At 35.2% G+C, this 17,805-nt stretch overlaps 1 protein-coding gene across 5 annotated transcripts in view; it reads right to left on the reverse strand.

Moving 5' to 3' along the window:
• The window catches only part of ECPAS (Ecm29 proteasome adaptor and scaffold), a 100,631-nt gene that overhangs the window by 52,681 nt on the left and 30,145 nt on the right, over positions 1-17,805 (reverse strand). For all 5 annotated transcript variants that reach the window (XM_081065482.1, XM_081065484.1, XM_081065481.1 and 2 more), the window contains 8 exons: positions 16,736-16,854; positions 15,472-15,621; positions 12,752-12,920; positions 9,957-10,096; positions 6,755-6,836; positions 4,886-5,005; positions 1,925-2,010; positions 1,612-1,690 (listed from right to left, as the gene is read on the reverse strand). In XM_081065482.1, the coding sequence (XP_080921608.1) occupies positions 1,612-1,690; positions 1,925-2,010; positions 4,886-5,005; positions 6,755-6,836; positions 9,957-10,096; positions 12,752-12,920; positions 15,472-15,621; positions 16,736-16,854 (945 nt within the window). The remainder of the gene's footprint in view (positions 1-1,611; positions 1,691-1,924; positions 2,011-4,885; positions 5,006-6,754; positions 6,837-9,956; positions 10,097-12,751; positions 12,921-15,471; positions 15,622-16,735; positions 16,855-17,805) is intronic.

A 17,805-nucleotide genomic window follows, 5' to 3' on the forward strand; every position in this document is an offset into this window, starting at 1 on the left:
AAAACAAACAAAACCTTGTATCCCCAGTTCACTCCGAAAAGAAACTGCAGTGGACATATATGAAAACGTTCTCTTACATGGTGCTACGTTCAGGAAATTTTCAACACTATGTAACCTGCAAACACCAAAATTCATCTTCCACACACTAGGAAAACACCTATTAACATATTAGAAAATTCACCACTCATCCAACCGGCTAGGACCCCCCCTTTCACCCAAAATAGCAGTAAGCTGGGGGGGGGAGCGGTTCTTTTAAAATCTGCACTATAATAAACAGCTTCCGCTCATATCTTCCACTATAAAAAATTAAAAGTGACCATAGTCATCAAGTGAATTGATGAGATTGTCTCCTCAAACAGAAGTGTACATGGCATTATGAAAACCAACAGTGACTGACTACTCAAAACAAAGTAACGCTTCTGTGAGTTGAAGTTTATACATTTAAGGTAGGATTCACCTTCCACACCTAGATGGCCACTCTTATAGATTCATTTTTATGGGTTCATCATTGGGAAGACATGGTGTCATCCGGAGGTAAATGGATTAGGGCTCTGTGGTTTATCTGGCTTTTCTAACCTATTTTTAAATATACAGCTTCTCCCTAAAAGCCCCAAAGCATTTTTATTTCTACCAACCATCCAAAGCATCTGACTACTTATGTCATAAAAATAATCTACAAGGTTCCCTAGACCTCAAAAACCACACAAGCACTATTCAATAGGAAAAGATAAGATAACCGGGCCTTAACACTGTCCCCAAAAGCACAACTGCACAATGAATGAACAGCTTTTCACTAACAATAATATCTACTAGTGTGCCTCACTGTGCTAATTTATGTGTAGATCTCATTTAATCTTCACAATACCCAATTAAATGGCATTATTATTTTCATTTTTCTAATAAAGAACAAAGGCCCAAAGAATTTAAGTAACTCACCAAAGAACAAAACTTAGATTTAAACTCAATTCTAACTCCACATGGCAAAATCTTAATCACTATACTACTGCAAACATGCATTCATATTTAGCTAAGACTTAGAAAAATAATGCTAATTAGAGTTCTTGAAACCTTACTTTTTAAGCAAATTCCCCTGAAATACTGGAGATGGTGAGAGTGGCAAGGACAAACAGGATTCAAAACTGTATAGTCCAAAGAAACCTCATCTTACTTAGCTTAAGGAATCAAAAATTTACTGAATGCATGTTTTGATAGAATTCTGAGTCAGTAAAATGAGATTAACAGTTTCTCAATATAAGCAAATCCAGGTAGACCATATGTAAATAAATAATAAAATAAAATTTAACTATTTTCATTCCATTTTTTACAGAGTGCCTAAAAGTAGAATGTACAAGTATTTGCTTTTAAAATGTTACTTAAAGAAGGGATAAGACCCCTCAAGATTCCTATCACCTTTTAACACTTATTTCCAAAACAAAGCAAAAGATAGCAGTAATTTCTGAAATCTGCACCACTTCAAGTAAAAATATTCAGAAATGATGGAACAATGGCAAACCATAACTAACTAAACCAACATGTAGACCAAAAAAGCTTATAACAGAAAATACTTTCAAATATAAAATGTTAACAAAAATTAAAAGACAATTCACTTACTTCTTTATATTCATTGATTAGCTTGGTGAGGCCATTCAAAAGCATTGGACCTAATGGCTTAATCTTGATTTCTGGACAACTTTGAAAAAAATAGCACACATACACAAAACAAGATAAGAATCTTGTAATTACACATATTTTCAGATAATTACTTAAAATAATCAGAGACTAAGTAAAATAAGTTAAAATAATCTATTAAAATGTGAAAAATTTTAAAGGTGAACAATCATGATTTCTTTCTAGGCAAGATACTCTTGAATCATTTGATCACTCCAACAGCTTGAAAATTTTACAAATAGTCCCCAAAACTTACGTTATACAAATGTGATGCACAAATTGCAGGGATAATGTTCTTAATTTTGAATTTGTGTTTGTACCAAAAAGTCCATCATACACCACCTATGAGAAATGAACAATTAGTCAAGAACACCAATTAATAATAACAGCAACTGACTATTCTCAAATATTAGGGTACAACAGCACACCTTTTGCACTACACCTTGTTCTTCAAAATTAATGCAGGTCTTTTAATACATACACACATTTGAGCTGACAATCTTAGGAAGCCAATCAGTAGCTCCAATCAATAGTCTGTGGAGTAACAAATACAATGTTGATCGCACAAGTCTACAAACCTTGTGAGTCTACCACTAGGAAGTCACTTAGAATTCACGCTGCAGTGGGTCACCATTCTGCCACTCCGTATCATACAGAGGACACTAGCAAGTTAGACCATTGTGAAGGAATCAGGTTTAATTACAAAGTCATTCAAACCAAATTATAAGAAAGCTTCGTGGACAAATATCAACATGAAAGCATTCTACGAGTGTACAGTCGGGGTGTTAAGTGCTCCACATACTGTGTAGTCATGTCTAGATGGCAAAAAAAAAGTCACATAGTAAATGAGGCCTGTGCAGCATCCAGACAGTTTAGATACTAAACATGAACATCAAAGAAATCTAAACTCAACTTCCTACTTTTTATGGGAAAGATAAAAACCAAAAATCTCCATCCTCTGCTAAAACTACTAACAGTATTCCGGCCCTAATTAACAACGACAAGTGACTGGACCAGGCATTGAGCATCTGCTGTAGACTGAACACCACGTGAGGAGCTACGAGGTATAGAGAAGACAAGCATTGCTATCAGGACACTCGATCTTTATGGGGACTCAAGTGCACATTAAAAATGATATAGGACAATATATAATCAAGTGCTACATCATTTGGAAAAGACTTTTTTAGAAAATTAATGTGACAGTGCTATATTATACAGAATAATATAGTAACATAATAGAAGCAAAGGATTCATTACAACACTAATGATTTGTGAGAAAAAAATACAAGTCATAGCATACATATTAAACACGAAGAATTATGTCAGATGCTTTCATATGTTCAACAGCAAGGTGAGAATACACATGCCTCGTGAAAGTTATGGTGTCTGGAAAGAAGAGGCTCATCTGAATGATACCGCAAAGGATTCTGTGATTAACAGGTGAAGAAAAAGGGGTAGGGCCAAGGCTGCAGGACAACGGTGATAGCATCATTAGAAATGGGAATATCAAAAAAGGAAGAATGTTTACGGATGATGAACAATGAGTTTGTCTTTGAATGTACACAATTTTAGCTGGGCTTATTTTAAAAACATAAATAACTACAAATAAAAGTGTACACCTACAGAATGCCTATGAATTATTTTGTCACAAAATTCTAGCTGCTTATTATGTAATGTAATGTAGTATTACCACAACCAAATTTTCTGAACAAAAATTATCAAGATACTATCTGGGAAACAGTGCTTGGAAAGTGAAAGGGAAGAAGCTCTGTGATAATTTTACGGTTATGGAGACACAGAACAGAATACTTGAAATTAGTCAAATATTAATGTACCAGATACTGGGAACAAAAGTTTTATCATCTAGAAGGAAGAAGGAACTGCTTAAACAAGCCTTAAAGAGAGATGCTAAGACAGAAGCCTACGTACACCACACAGTGAACACAAAAGGAGCGTGTTCTTACTTTGGGACTTAAAGAGAAGAAGGGTGGGAAATGGGAACATTTCAGATAGAAGGAGGAGGGGAGCTATGCCAGGCAGAGGAAGCATCGTAAGTGGAGACACGAAGCCAGGAAAACAGCGTATTTAAAGAGCAATAATATTAGGCAAAGAGGTGGTGAGATGTGAGACCAGAAGGGAAATAACTGCTAACTTTTCACCATTTACCAAGAACTTTGTAACTGAATAAGCACTAGCCACTGAGCTCTAAACTTTCTGTTATCCCATTCAGTCTTTACAACATTGCTATGAGGTAGCTGCTACTACACCCATTTTACAGATTAAAAAAAGAAAAGTTTTAAAGGAAAGCAGAAAAGCCCTGAGGCTTATTTAGGATCAAAAGCAAATGTGTGCAGTCGAAAATTCACTTAACTTTTGACTCCTCAAAAACTGAACAGCCTACTACTGACCAGAAGCCTTACCCATAACATAAAAGTTAATTAACACATATTTTATATGCTGTATGTATTATATGCTGTATTCTTATAAAGTATGCTGGAGAAAAGAAAATCATACGAAAAATACGTTTACAGTATTTACTGAAAAAAATCCGCGTATAAGTGGACCCACGCAGTTCAAACCTATGTTGTTCAAGGCTCAACTGCATACTCAAAACTATCTGCCTCCAGAGCTGAACTGGTTGTCACCTGGATAACAGGCAAGACCTTTTGTGGAGGGGTTTGTATCCCACACCAACAAAGAGCAGAAGCATTTCCAACAGCAAAAATAATTCCAATGGCAACACAGGAAGCACACTGGCTGTGGGCAACACTCGAGGCAGGGAAACAGGTAGAAAAGTACTGCATAACCAGAACAAGAAGGAACATTCTCGATTAGTATCAGCATTAGGTGTAGGGAGGATGAAGACACGAAGAAATCAGAATCAAGAGGATTTGGCTGTTGCCTTCCTGTGGGGTTTCCGTTAGGGATGACTCATTTTTCCATTTAAGTAACCAAATTTCTTGAGGAACCATTTCTGGAGAAAAGCCTCTCAGAAAAACACTAATTTGAATGGGATTGTCACCATACATTTAGGGTGAATGGTAACCACATATAGTATATAATCTATAACACAAAAATTTTTAATCATTTCTGCAGCTAACCTTGAGACAGAAAAAATATGAAATTTCATTAATCTTGTTACGTACATCAACCTACCTCTTGAATATCCACTAATGCAGTTCTTTCTCTAATTAAACAGACATAAAATTTGTATTACCTGAATGTTAGCTGGGAACGTTTCCGCAGCTTGTCTAGAACGAAGGAGATGAGGGACAATCTTCAATTTGACTCTCGTACTGACTGGGTCCCTTTTCAGCTCTGGCTTCAGAACTGCTCCCTGTCGAAAACATCTTTGATTATAATTCAGCAGTTCAAAATTATAGTGACCCGAAAAAGTCATGAGAGAGCATGTAAATCAGTGGTCTCTCAAACTTTTGTTTCAAGGTCCCTTTACACTCTTAAAAATTACTAAAGACTCCAAAGAGCTTTTGTTTATATTGGAATACCTATCAATATTTACTATACTTGAACAAAAAACTGAGAAATTTTAAAATATTTATTCTCTTAAAAATATAAATAAACCCATTTTTTTCATAAACAACATATTTTCAAGAAAAAGACCTATATTTTCCAAATCAAAAAACTACTGGGAGAGGAGCATTGTTTTACATTTTCTTTAAATCTCTTCACTGTCCACCTCAGTAGAAGAGCACTGGATTCTTTTATCTTCCTCTGCATTTAATCTGTTTTGATATGTTATTTTGGTTAAAATATATGAAAAGAAACAGCTTCACACAGATATGTGGACAGAAGAGTGGGGATGATTTTAGCCTTTTCAGGTACTTGTGGATATTCTTTGATACACCAAAACTTGTTTAACAATAGCTTATCCAAGGTGAGTTGCCATTTGGATTTGAAACCCCGTCAATGAACTTCTGCATACTCTGTTATACGAAATCCCACTGGTCTATCTAAGCACCCTTATCTGCTTCTGTAACATCATTTAGAAAATATTGGTTCACTGAGTTAAAGCAAATGTTTCATTATAAAAATCTCTCTGTCACCCAATAAGGGTCCATGGACCCCACTCTTAAGAACCACTGATCTAATTCAACCCCTTCATTTTTTTACATAAAGAACATGAGGTCCAGAGAAGTTCTGTGATTAGCCAAATCTCTCCTCCCGGGTATATTTATTACAGGCAGCCATTCAGGATTAGAATCCAGGGTGAGGTGCCAATTCCCAACTCATTCTTTCTGCTATATCACACTCAATTTAATCTAACTAGAGCTAACACAATTTTTAAAACAGCTATTTATGGTTTAAAAATCAAGCAAGCAAGCAGGCAAACAAATAATCCTTGTGTGTCTGGTTTTGGACTTTGAACACTTGGAAACACAGTAAACTAAATATATAACTTATGTGAAAATATATATATATATATATATGTAAACACATAATGTATGTAATAATATAACTTATATTGCTAAGCAAACATTTTACTTCGAGGCTTCAGAAGAACCCACTTATTGTTCTAGATTTTAGACCGGGGTCAACAAAGGATAGCCCACGTGCCAAATCTGGCCCAGCATTTTAGGAATGCCTCTGAGTTAAATAGTTTTCATATTTTTAAATGATTTTTTTAAAAAATCAAGAAGAATATTTCATAATACATAAAAATTATATGAAATGCAAATGTCAGTATCCATAAAGTCCTACTGGTACTCAGCCATGCTCGTTAAATTACAGGTTGCCTATGACTGCTTTCATGTTACGTCAGAGTTGAGTAGTAGCAGCCTCACCATGACACACCCAGGATACCCTAAAATATTTACCAAAAAAGTTTGCGGATCCCTAATCTAGACAATCATCGTTACTCAAGCACCTGAACTGAAAAAAACAGATCAGGTAAATTAAATTACCAGGCGATTTTAATCCACCTAGATGACCATGGTTTACAACCAGTATTTCCTATAGCATGGGTTCAGCTTAGATCAAAATAACTAGGAAAAATGTTCAAATATACAGAGCACATGCCAACAAAGGGCTTTTCATGATGATGTGAGAATAAACAAAAAAAACCTACCTCTTTTGTCTTCAGTGGTATATCTCCAAGGTATACCTTGTACATCTTATTAATGATGGCAGGATTATTCCAGTCAATCAAGCTACGGAAAGTTTCAACACAGCTTGTTACAATAGGGGACACTTCAATGATTTCAAAAAATCATAGCCTCAATATGTTACAAAAAAAAAAAAGTTAAAAAAAAAATGAAATGGGCAACTGACACTACAGAAGAGAAGGAAAAGGCTTAACTTGTATCAAAGCTAGTTTTTAAACAGAAAAAAAAAAGCCACTTATCCCCCCCTTGACTCAATAGATCATTGTATCCAATGGCCCACTTTGCTGCCACACAAGAACACTGGCTGTACTCCATCCACTCTCAGGGCCAATGCCATGGAGCAGTTCCAACAGAGCAGAGCTATACTACACTTCTTCAAAGAGCCCTGGGCATGAATCTTCTGTTTAACCACTTGGAAATTCAAAATCAGTAAGGAGGGAAACAAAAATGTTTTACCCATTAAAGACACAACCCTAGAAAACCCATTAAATTTCTCTAATATTGTGTCCCTATGATTCCCAGTATCCCCCACTTCCTTACCTACCAACACACACTTGCAGTTTTAGGACCTAATTCTCCAGAGCAGTCATGCTGCCATTAGTCACTAAGACTAATTCCTACTTGGGCCCCACAATAAGGTAAATAAGAATATCGCATGATTGGTGACTGGCACCCACCCTCTACTGCAACCCCCACCCGGTCATTTTATAAACCTAGCAATACTGCAATCCTGCATTTCGCTTGATTTGCGACATTTAATCATACTATTTTCTCTGTGCCTTTCACATTGGTTCTGCTTTCAAGATGTACTATATTTGTATAAAGGCGAATTATCCTGCTGGTTTGACTGTTTTTCTAATCCATCTCTTTTTTCACAGCTTATCAACCTGCCTCTTCTTTGGATATCTACAACCCACTATCCTCAAGTTATTATACAATTGTAGCTTAGTTATTAGTCACCTACATTTTTCTGCAGCTGATTGCTACTAACTGATCGTCAAGCTCCTCCATTGTTTCCTTTCTATAAATACTACAGGTTTAGAGATTTTTCACAAAACACTAATAAAACAATGTAAAAACTTAATAGTGATTAACGATTACAGATCATTTTCATGGTTTCTTCTATGTTTCCTCTTGCTATCTTTCTAGTTTTTGTTTTGATTACATACTTGTTGTAAAAATTCAGAAACAAATAACACAGAAAATAAAATTCCCTACAGTCTGCACCATATCCCTCTCTATTATTTTTCCACTAGCTTTGTTGTCTATCTTTCTCTAGACTTCTTTCCTATGCATGTAAAACAGGTGAATGGGTATGGGAGGTAGGTGAATTAAAAAAAATAAATCAACAGATACAGGACTCTGGAATTTTACTATAACAAAATGGTAGTATCTGTCTATTGTTCTCAACTCACTTTTTATCTCTTAACAATGTTATATTATTTTAATGAAATAAACAAAATACACAAAACTGAAACTAATTAGAATACTTAAACACTACATTTGTATTTCCAACAATCCAATCCACTACACGGTGTAAAGAATGGAGCCAGGTCACTCACAATGAGAAGTTTTAAAGGAAAATCTTTTGGTATTTCAAAACCAAATAAACTCCTTGAAAGAGATACCAGGAAGATACAGTTATAAGTAGCATGAAGGAATGTTAGACTTGGGGGGAATGTTAAGTACTGTCTAGTTCAACTTTCTTATTTTACAGAGTCCAAGGCCTGGCAAGGTTAAAAGGAGTCTTCCAAACTCAGAAAATCAGCACGAGGCATGACCAGAACTAATTCCATGACAAACCCGCTCCTTCTCTATGGCACTTCACATCTTCACATGCCCTTTAGTGGTAAGCCAATACCACCACCACCACCACCACACACACACACACACACAGAGCTTATATTTCAACAAGCAACCAAGACACACTGAAGTTAATTTCCTTATTCTGTTACACCTACTTGCATTGGTTTCTTAGGCGGTGGAAAACTAGAATAAATGGAACCTTTATAAAGCTTGATTTATTACCTTACCCACATTTAGCTGTTTTGTAGCTTGTTATTACATTAAACATTAAAATAAATTCAGAAAAGAACTATTCTATGAGTTGATTTTTTTCAACGATCTTCAATTTTTCATATTATTCTTCAGTCTCTGAACATGTCTTTATTTTTTCAAATAACACGTATCATTTTGTATTCTGCTTTATTCATTTGCCATTAACTGGGGACAATTTACATGTTGCTTTACTGTTTTTTATAACTATTTTGTAATAATATGTAATATTCAATATAGATTCACACAGTTAATTTACTTAACTATTTCCCTATTGTGGAAATGTGAATCTGTTTCCATTTTTAATTAAAAAAAAAGGTATAGTGAGTAAATCTATACACTTTTTCTACATATAACCTTTTTCTTCTCTTGAATGATTCTCTTAGGATAAATTCCCAGAAGTAAGATCTAGAGAAAAGATTGTAAATATCTTTATGATTCATTACTTACTGCAAACTGCTTCCCAAAAATTATTTCAATTTATAATGTAAATCAACAGAGTATAAGAATAGCACTTCAACAGAAACTTAAACGGAGTTATCAACTGTTACGCAATTTTATTTACCAATGGGTACAAACTGGTATACCATGAATTTACTTTGCATTGATTTGATTTCTTATACAGAATAATTTCTATGAGCCTATTTACTATTTGTATTTCCTCCTGTGTGAATTAAGATCTATTCAGCACCTGTTTTCATGGGATCTGGTCTTCACTGTATTAACCATTATACCTACATATCATTTATTAAAAGCAATCTCAAATGGTTTGAGTTACAGGAAGAATCAAAAATTAGTAACTTCTGGGTTTTGACATTTTTCTTAACATCAGTTCTTTAAGCTCATTTACCTAGCCAATGGTCTCATTTCTTATGGTAATATTCCTAACCTATTTCAGTTTTAAATTGCTTCGCCAAACAGCTTTTCTTCTTCGTCTTATACAGAATCCTATTTTTAAACTGTCTTTATTACAAGTTAGGCATATTTCAGAATCTAATAAACTGAATGTTTTATTACAAAAAAATCTTAAAAGAATAAATATATGCTGAATAAGATTTTAGAAATCTAGCCTCTTTCCAATTTTGAAAGTTTAAAAGAGATGTGGTTTACCTTTGCTTGCTTTTCAATTCTAGGTCTGCTGCCGTTGCCACACTGTGGCGTGTGTCACTAGAAGCAATCACCAGGTGGAGAATAGCTTCAAGTTCTGGAACCTGTTCAGCTTCTATGAATTTCACTATACCCAATTTGCACTGTAGATAATAAAGGGAAAGAGAAACAGCGATCAGAGAAACGAAGACCACCAACCAAAATTATTGTTTAACATATCAGTTATGTCCATAAACCAAAGATACGTAGTAACAACAGTAGCAGCTCCTATTTAGGCTTACAATGTGCCAGGGACTGTACTAAACCACATGTAGAGTTATGATTTCATTTAACCCTCACAATCTGAGGTAAGTATTGTTATACCCATTTTTCAGATGAGGAAAGTGAGGAAAGGCTTAAGACATTAAGACACATAGTTAGCAAGTGATGATGGCAAGATTCAAACACAAGTCTCTCAGACTCCAAGACCATTATGATACACAGCCTTCCTACTTAGGTTACACAGCCTCTCTAGAATGATAAACCTTGAACTGAAGTACAAATCTGGAGCCTCCAGGTAAGCGTGGTGATATAATTAGAAATCAAGTGCTTCATGGTTATGACATTTTGAAAGGAACTAAACAACTCATGCTCCATGGAGTTCCACTCTATTGTTAACATACTAATTCTTGTCCTCAATATTCTTACAAATTGAAAACAATATGATTTCAAACGTACTCTAGTCAATGCAAGTAAATTTCTAATCGAAGACTATTCAATTATTCAGTGTAATTAACTGGCTAAAATGAAACAATGCAATTAATGAAATGAAACACAGACTAAAGACAGATTCTGCTTAGAACTTCATGCAATGTAGCTATGAATTTCACTAAAAACAACTATTTAAAATAAATATATATGAGAAGTAAAACTTTATCCTAAAAAATCAGTTACATAATAGTTCTTATACATGTGAATTAGGATTGACAAACTTTAAAATTATTAAATGACATAGGATGCAAAATACAAACATCACAAAAATGCCTGCCTTCTATCCTCCTATTCATCACAACTTACTTGTAACAAGAGCTACAATAGAAAAGACTCAAACACTTACTTAAGCCATAAAAAGCACAGTTATGGAAGTCAAGTACACAAAGATACAGACACAAAAAATGTTCAAAGAAAACTGAAAACAATACTAATGTCCATCAATAGGAGACGGATTAAAAAATATTATGTGGTATACCTATAATTAAATTTTACACAGATGTTACGGATTTTTTTAAAAACTTGAGATACTGTTAAATGCAAAAAGTGAACTGCAAATAATGTGTTATGTGGTACGTGAAAATGTAGTGTGTAAAACTGTATTTGTGTACACACACACATACACAGAGAGCAGGGTGTAGATGAATGACAACTAGGTGGCAGGATTTCAGGTAATTTTTAAGTTCTCTTTATAATGTTCTGTACTACTTGAATCTTTACATTATCATTAACTATATCAAAATAAAAGCTATTTATCTGGAAGGAGAAATATAAAACAAGGGATTTAAAAATAAGAGGAAACAGCTTTCATCCTTAAAACTAAACTGTTTGTTTCAGCACTAGATTATAAAATTGACAAAAGGTATACAAGGACCCTTAGAAATTAGCAAATAATGACCAATCTAAGATTACAATTTAATATGAGATAACAATTATTCTCCAGCCCTTATAGCTTTAGCCCTCAGACAGACCTAGATTCAAAGCCTAGTACTGGGAGTGAGATCGTGGCGAATCTCAGAACCTCAGTTCCTTTTACAAAATGGAAGTAACAATTTCTACCTCCTTGGGTTGCTGTGAGGATTAAATGAGAGAATGCATTCAAAGTGCCTGTCACACTGATCATACTCAGTGAAAAGTAGCTTCTGTTCTATTTACCTTACTTTCTTACTTACATCATGGCTTAAGGAGGAAAAAAAAAGATGTCTAAAACATGAAGCAGTAAATCTGATCGAATATAACCCTCACTGAACAAATCAATTTGTGAGTGGCAAGAATACCCCACTTGCCTTATTCCCTCTCCTGGGAACAGTTTTGAGCAGTGGTCACTTACATCCCCAAAAAGAAAAAGATCAAATCATTTAGAGTGCCATGGAGAGATAAAGGAAGGATTGGAAGACTAACCCATGTTGCTTGAATTCCAAAATAATTACATACTGATCTCATCTGTTCTTCCCTGAGGTGCCTGATGATACAGACACAGTGAGGCACCTTCTCTGTAGAGCACCAGTCTTTTTTAAAAGCTGCTCAGAGAACGTCTGTGTCCTGTTTAAATCCAGAATAAAATTCTTAATGCCAATTTTTAAATTCCCAGGAAGAAATATAAAAGGGAGTCATGCTTTCCCCCATACTGTCACTAGTGAGTACAGGAGTTCCTCACTTGACACAAAATGTACAGCCCTAAGAAGCTGAATAAGGTAGGATAAATTGTATTTTAACTGCCCCAAAGCATCTAGATAATTATTAAACCTCTAATTAAAAACTAAAATGAAAGAAGTTAAATACACTTAATTTATAAGAGGGCTGTATTTCATACTTGAAAGATATAAGCAAAATTAGGGAAACTGAAGAGCATTTCCCACTCCTCCCTTCCCCTGGGGCTTTAACAGATAATTGACGTGATGAAGAGAACACATCACATCAACTGATCCTTTCAAACATATTTCACTAGCGAGCCTGAACACACTGGAATGACATTACAAGCGTTTCCCTGGACTTCACAGGGGTGTGTGTACAAGGTTAAGCTCCACAACGAATGAGCACTGTCGTACCTGCTCCAACTGTTCAGGTGGCCATGGGTTATCACCAATAACTCGTTTAGCTGCATAAAAGCTCATGCCCGGGGGAGGCTGTGGTATTCCAGAACCTCCCCCACTATTTGAAGAAGAACCCTGTGCTGAAGATGAATTTTGGCGACTCTGGGATTCATTTAACACGTATCTGGAAAGGAAACGGAAATGTAACCCCTCTCTATTAAAACACATACCTATCTATACATGCATATATAATCCATTAAATTATATACTTTCCTCATGCAGAACTTTTCTGGAAGAACAAACACGTAAAAGTAAAATTTCATCATAAAGAAAAATTTTAAAGGTATCTAAAAAAGGTACCTACGTCTTCAGAAAGTTAACCATAAGAGTACATCTGCTCACCTTGGTGACGAATGAATTATAATGGTTACCACCAACAAATAGAAATATTTGGTTCACTCTCAATCTATAAACAATTGCTCTAAGAGCCACTATGGACTCACTGCATTTTGAGTATTTAGCTGACAAATACAGAAAAAAGGTTTGTTGATGATGGCGGGCAGTGGTATTGTTCTATAAAGCAGAGAGTATTTTTAATCATTACTATTTCTATTACGTTGCAATTCACCTTCAATTCTGTTCAACTCCTTATATCCCTACATTAGAAAATCCACTAAAACTACTTACCACACAGGCACATAATGTCCCAAAAATGAAAAAATTCAAAAGGGCCCAAAGAGGGAAGAAGAATTAGCTTTTCCCATTGTATGTTCATAGCCCTTTGTGGCTATTATTTATTAATTTATCACCCTATTTCATTTTTAGCTTCTACAGATTAAAAATAAGATTCCTTCGATCCAATCAAACTGGTATTCCTCACCCACAAAATGAAAATTTCTATATAAATATTAATTCAAGTCCCTTCAAACTCTAAAATTCTATGCTGACAAATTATTAGACTGGATAGTAAAATAAATTACCCATTGTAATAAAAATTAAAGAAAACACTTGGAACCTGATGGCACAGTAAATTATTCCACATTATTTATATGCCATATTCATTCAATTCCTAAATTTACCTTTAAAAAAAAAACAAAACAAAAAAGCCTGTTAAGAAATCCCTTTATTTTTATATAAACAAGGCAAATTCTCACTGGTTAAGAAAAATGTGAGCAATCACTGGCTTGGGTACATTACGTGCCTAAGTTAAATTTGGATTTCAAAATTTCTTTACCAAAGCCATCATCACTTGCCAATTCTGGCTGCTTCCTGATTTAACAAGTAAAAAAGGAGATTTTCACTGATTTTTAAGTTATAGCAAGTCCAGTGGCAGTAAGTAAATCGATCAGCAATTACTGAATAGCTAACACTGTGCCCAAAATCACCCTAAACACAGGACAGAGGAATACCAGGAGGGGTAAGAATGCGTCTCTGCCATGTCATCTGGAGCAAGGAGCAACACAATACATTTCATATACAGCATTTGACATGTTATCGGAAGATAAGGAAACCACACAGAAATAAGAAATGGTATGACACAGGTAGTGAAGTGAATAGGTAGAGGTTAGTGAAGTGTCTGAAGGTCCAGAAAATAAATCACCAAACTAGAGGGGTAGGAGAGCACATTAGAGGAAAGAAATCATACAGCAAGAACTCTCGTGTCTGGATTGAGAGACAGATGATACGGAGCCCCACATGTCAAGCTTGTAGTAGATACTGTATTTTTGACTAGGGAAGACACATAATGAAATCAGTATTGGAGAAACTGTCTCTGGCAGCAGGACAACCTAGAAAATAAGAAGGCTGGCAGCAGATCACAACCTGGGCACTATGCCAGAGACCAGAGCTGGATAATGGAACAGCTCTTGACTTCAAGGAACTCCCAATGTGTTAAGGAAGACGAACATGTCAACAATGCAATAAAAACACAAAGCGGCAACATAGATACACATGGGTGTTTAGGGTTACACATAATTGACATCTGAGCTACTTTGAGATGTTTTTTTCAAAGCGGTTTTTTTGGCTGTTGTTTCTTATTGTTTTCTTTCAGCATTTCTTTCTTCCTTTTGTCCTTTTCTGACAGGGAAGCATTCTAAGTAGAGAGAACTGTATTCTCTTAAAACAGAAAGGCGTGGACACATAAGAACGCATGAAATGCATGAGTGCATGTAACGACTGGAAAACAATAGCACAGGGATTTTAAGATGCGACTTGGTACCATCTGTGTTTTAAAAATCAGGAAACTCTATGGCAGTGTAGAGAGTTGTGAAGAACAGCAGCTGGTAAGAAAAGTCGTGACAAGAGTTGAAAAGAGCCAAAACTAGATGGCAGCAAGTGGGAATGATACATCAAGGAAAGGGTAGGAGGTGTTATGGGAATGATATTGTAACAACGAAAAAGAGAAAAGCTGGGGGCAATTTATAATTGTACACCTACATAACTAAGAGAATCATCATAGCACTGATAATAAGTAAAACAGAGAAGCTGTTTTTATGGGGAAAGACTGATTTCAGCTTGGACAGGTTGAGTCTGAAATCACAACAGCAACTCCACACCTATAAGGCCAATAATCAGTGGGGCTGGAGTTGAGAAGACGACAGGGCTGCAGCAAAAACAATCTGAGACACATCCATTTTCAAGTGCAAGTTGAATCATTTAAAATCGTACTTAACTCCACACAATAAAAAGCAGTCAAGAACAAGGTTGCTTTGTTCTGTTTTCATTTTTTCACTTACCCATAAGGCATCAGAAGGACATCTAGCATGAAGTCCAAAAGCAGCTGCACAGTCTTTGGTTTCTCAGCAAGATTAAAGGGAGAAGCTGATTTTGATGATTCAACAGGGTACTTCATGTGAAAAAGGGTTGGTATTAAAAGATGCATTAAGCTGAAAAACAATTACATTTATTGCAACTACTTAAAAAACAGGATTTTTATACATGCAAATAACAGACAAAACAAAAATCACATAACAAAAAGTGTCAATTGTAGCAAGGGCCATTCATATTCAACACATTATTTACAAAGTCCTAATCTAGGAAATAGCCTAGACTACTATCTTACTGAAAGCTCAGGATATTGAGTGATGATTGGCATTTAGCCAATCTGGCTCATTACCAGAAGCACCAGAAAAAAAAGGTACATAATGTGGGTTCAGTGCTAATATCTGTTGCCACGAGGGATTTTATATTAAACCTTAGGTAAAGTTTAACTTATAACATGTCCTTTCAATAAATTTTTTTCCTTTCCACAGTTAATTAAAATAAAGTTATTCTAAAGCTAAAGAAATTAAAAATCAATTGTGCCAATATTCGAGATATATTAAAATTTCCACTGTGTGAATTTAAGTAACACAGCTTCAGTAATTCCTTCTTTCATTATACCTTTTATTAGTCTCAAAACATATGAAAACAATTTCAAACGGTGTTTATGTTTATTCATTTTACTTGTAAATATCTGTATTAGTCTCTTTTTAAAATGTATATGCTCTAAAAAGGTGAGCTACAAACATTGTTTAACCTCATCTTTCCTCCACAACTTCTGTACTCTTCATGATTCTCACCACTACACGGCCACAATCTAGAACTTTGATCTAAGCCAAGAAACGAAGGATGTTATCTAAACCTTTATAAACAAGTGATCTGTTCCTAAAGAAAACTGCTCTGAAATTTTATAACCTCCAAGATAAAAATGTTTTGATGAAAAGCATTTTATAACCAATTTTCACAATCACAGAAAATTTGCTGCTTCAAACTAATTTGAAGCAAACTAACAAAAAGATGCATTTAGATTAAGAAAAACATTAGCGCTGCACATTTTTCAACATGCTCACATTAAGAAACGTTATAATAGTATTAACAAAACAATAATGTTGAGTTAACACAGAAATTCAGTTATTTGTCAGCTGAATGAGCTCAAGTGAAACCAAATGTGAGGACCTATTTTGAATGGCAGCTGTCGACTCTACCGGGTGGGAAATAAGGTCAATGAGAAAAGCATACCTATCCTGCTGTGGCTGAGGCTTCCCTTCCATTGCAGTAAGGAGCGTGGGGGCCAGTTCACATTGTTTTTCCACTGGTAAGCGAGGATAGCCCATCTTAACATAAATTATAGTAAAATTCTAAGGCAATAAGAGAAAAGCAAGTGAGTGTGAAGGAAATGCCTTAGGATTTCAACAAAAAAATACGACTGATAACTCAGGGAGTTATCACAAAGATATCACATCTTCCTTCCACATGTTTAACACATTTATTCCAGCCCCACTTACTCAGAATGCTTGCTTTAAGATGGGCTTCATGTGAGGGAGCAACACCTAATCTAAAGCACTCATGTGTATGTATATCAAATCATCAGGTTGTACACTTTAAATATATACAATTTTATTTGTCAGTGATGCCTCAATGAAGCTGGAGAAAAATTAAGTACTCATATACGCAATTACTTTTCACTGAAAAGAACAATGTAAGCATCTGACCTATCTAAACCTACACGCTACACATTAACATCAGATTTCCCAGTTTGTTGCACTAATCCTTTTAAGCTAAGAAGAGACCAAGTATTAACTCCCAGGCTGCCCTTCCCCAACTGGTCTTTTACTTAAACAACCTTAGTATATTACAGCACTCTGGTTCCTCATTCCAATAAATGACCAGTGGATGATGATCAAAGGAAAGCTGAGTGCTGTCAGTCTGTTTGCACCACTGTAAACCATGTGAATGCCTCATTTTAAGCAAACCCATAAATGCATATCTGGATTTATGCATTCTATAAAGATTTGCTTTTCTGAAGGACTCTTCATTTTAGAATAGACTTCATAAGGCAATTCCTTCCCTTTAAAGCCATTCTATTTGGCAATTTTATTGGCACACAACGTTCCTATGCGCTTAAAGAAATGAACATCTGTAATGAAGCTATATGTCCAGAGCGAGCCAGACAAGACATCTGGACCAGTAGGTGGCTCCCAAGGTCTGGAATCCAGATGTCAGATAGACCCAATAGATTTTGCCTCAATGCTACAAACTTTAAGGGGAAAAAACATCACCTGTCTTCACACAACATTGTTTTACATTTA

Source organism: Rhinolophus hipposideros, assembly GCF_964194185.1.
Source record: "Rhinolophus hipposideros genome assembly, chromosome: 11".
Lineage (NCBI taxonomy): Eukaryota > Metazoa > Chordata > Mammalia > Chiroptera > Rhinolophidae > Rhinolophus > Rhinolophus hipposideros.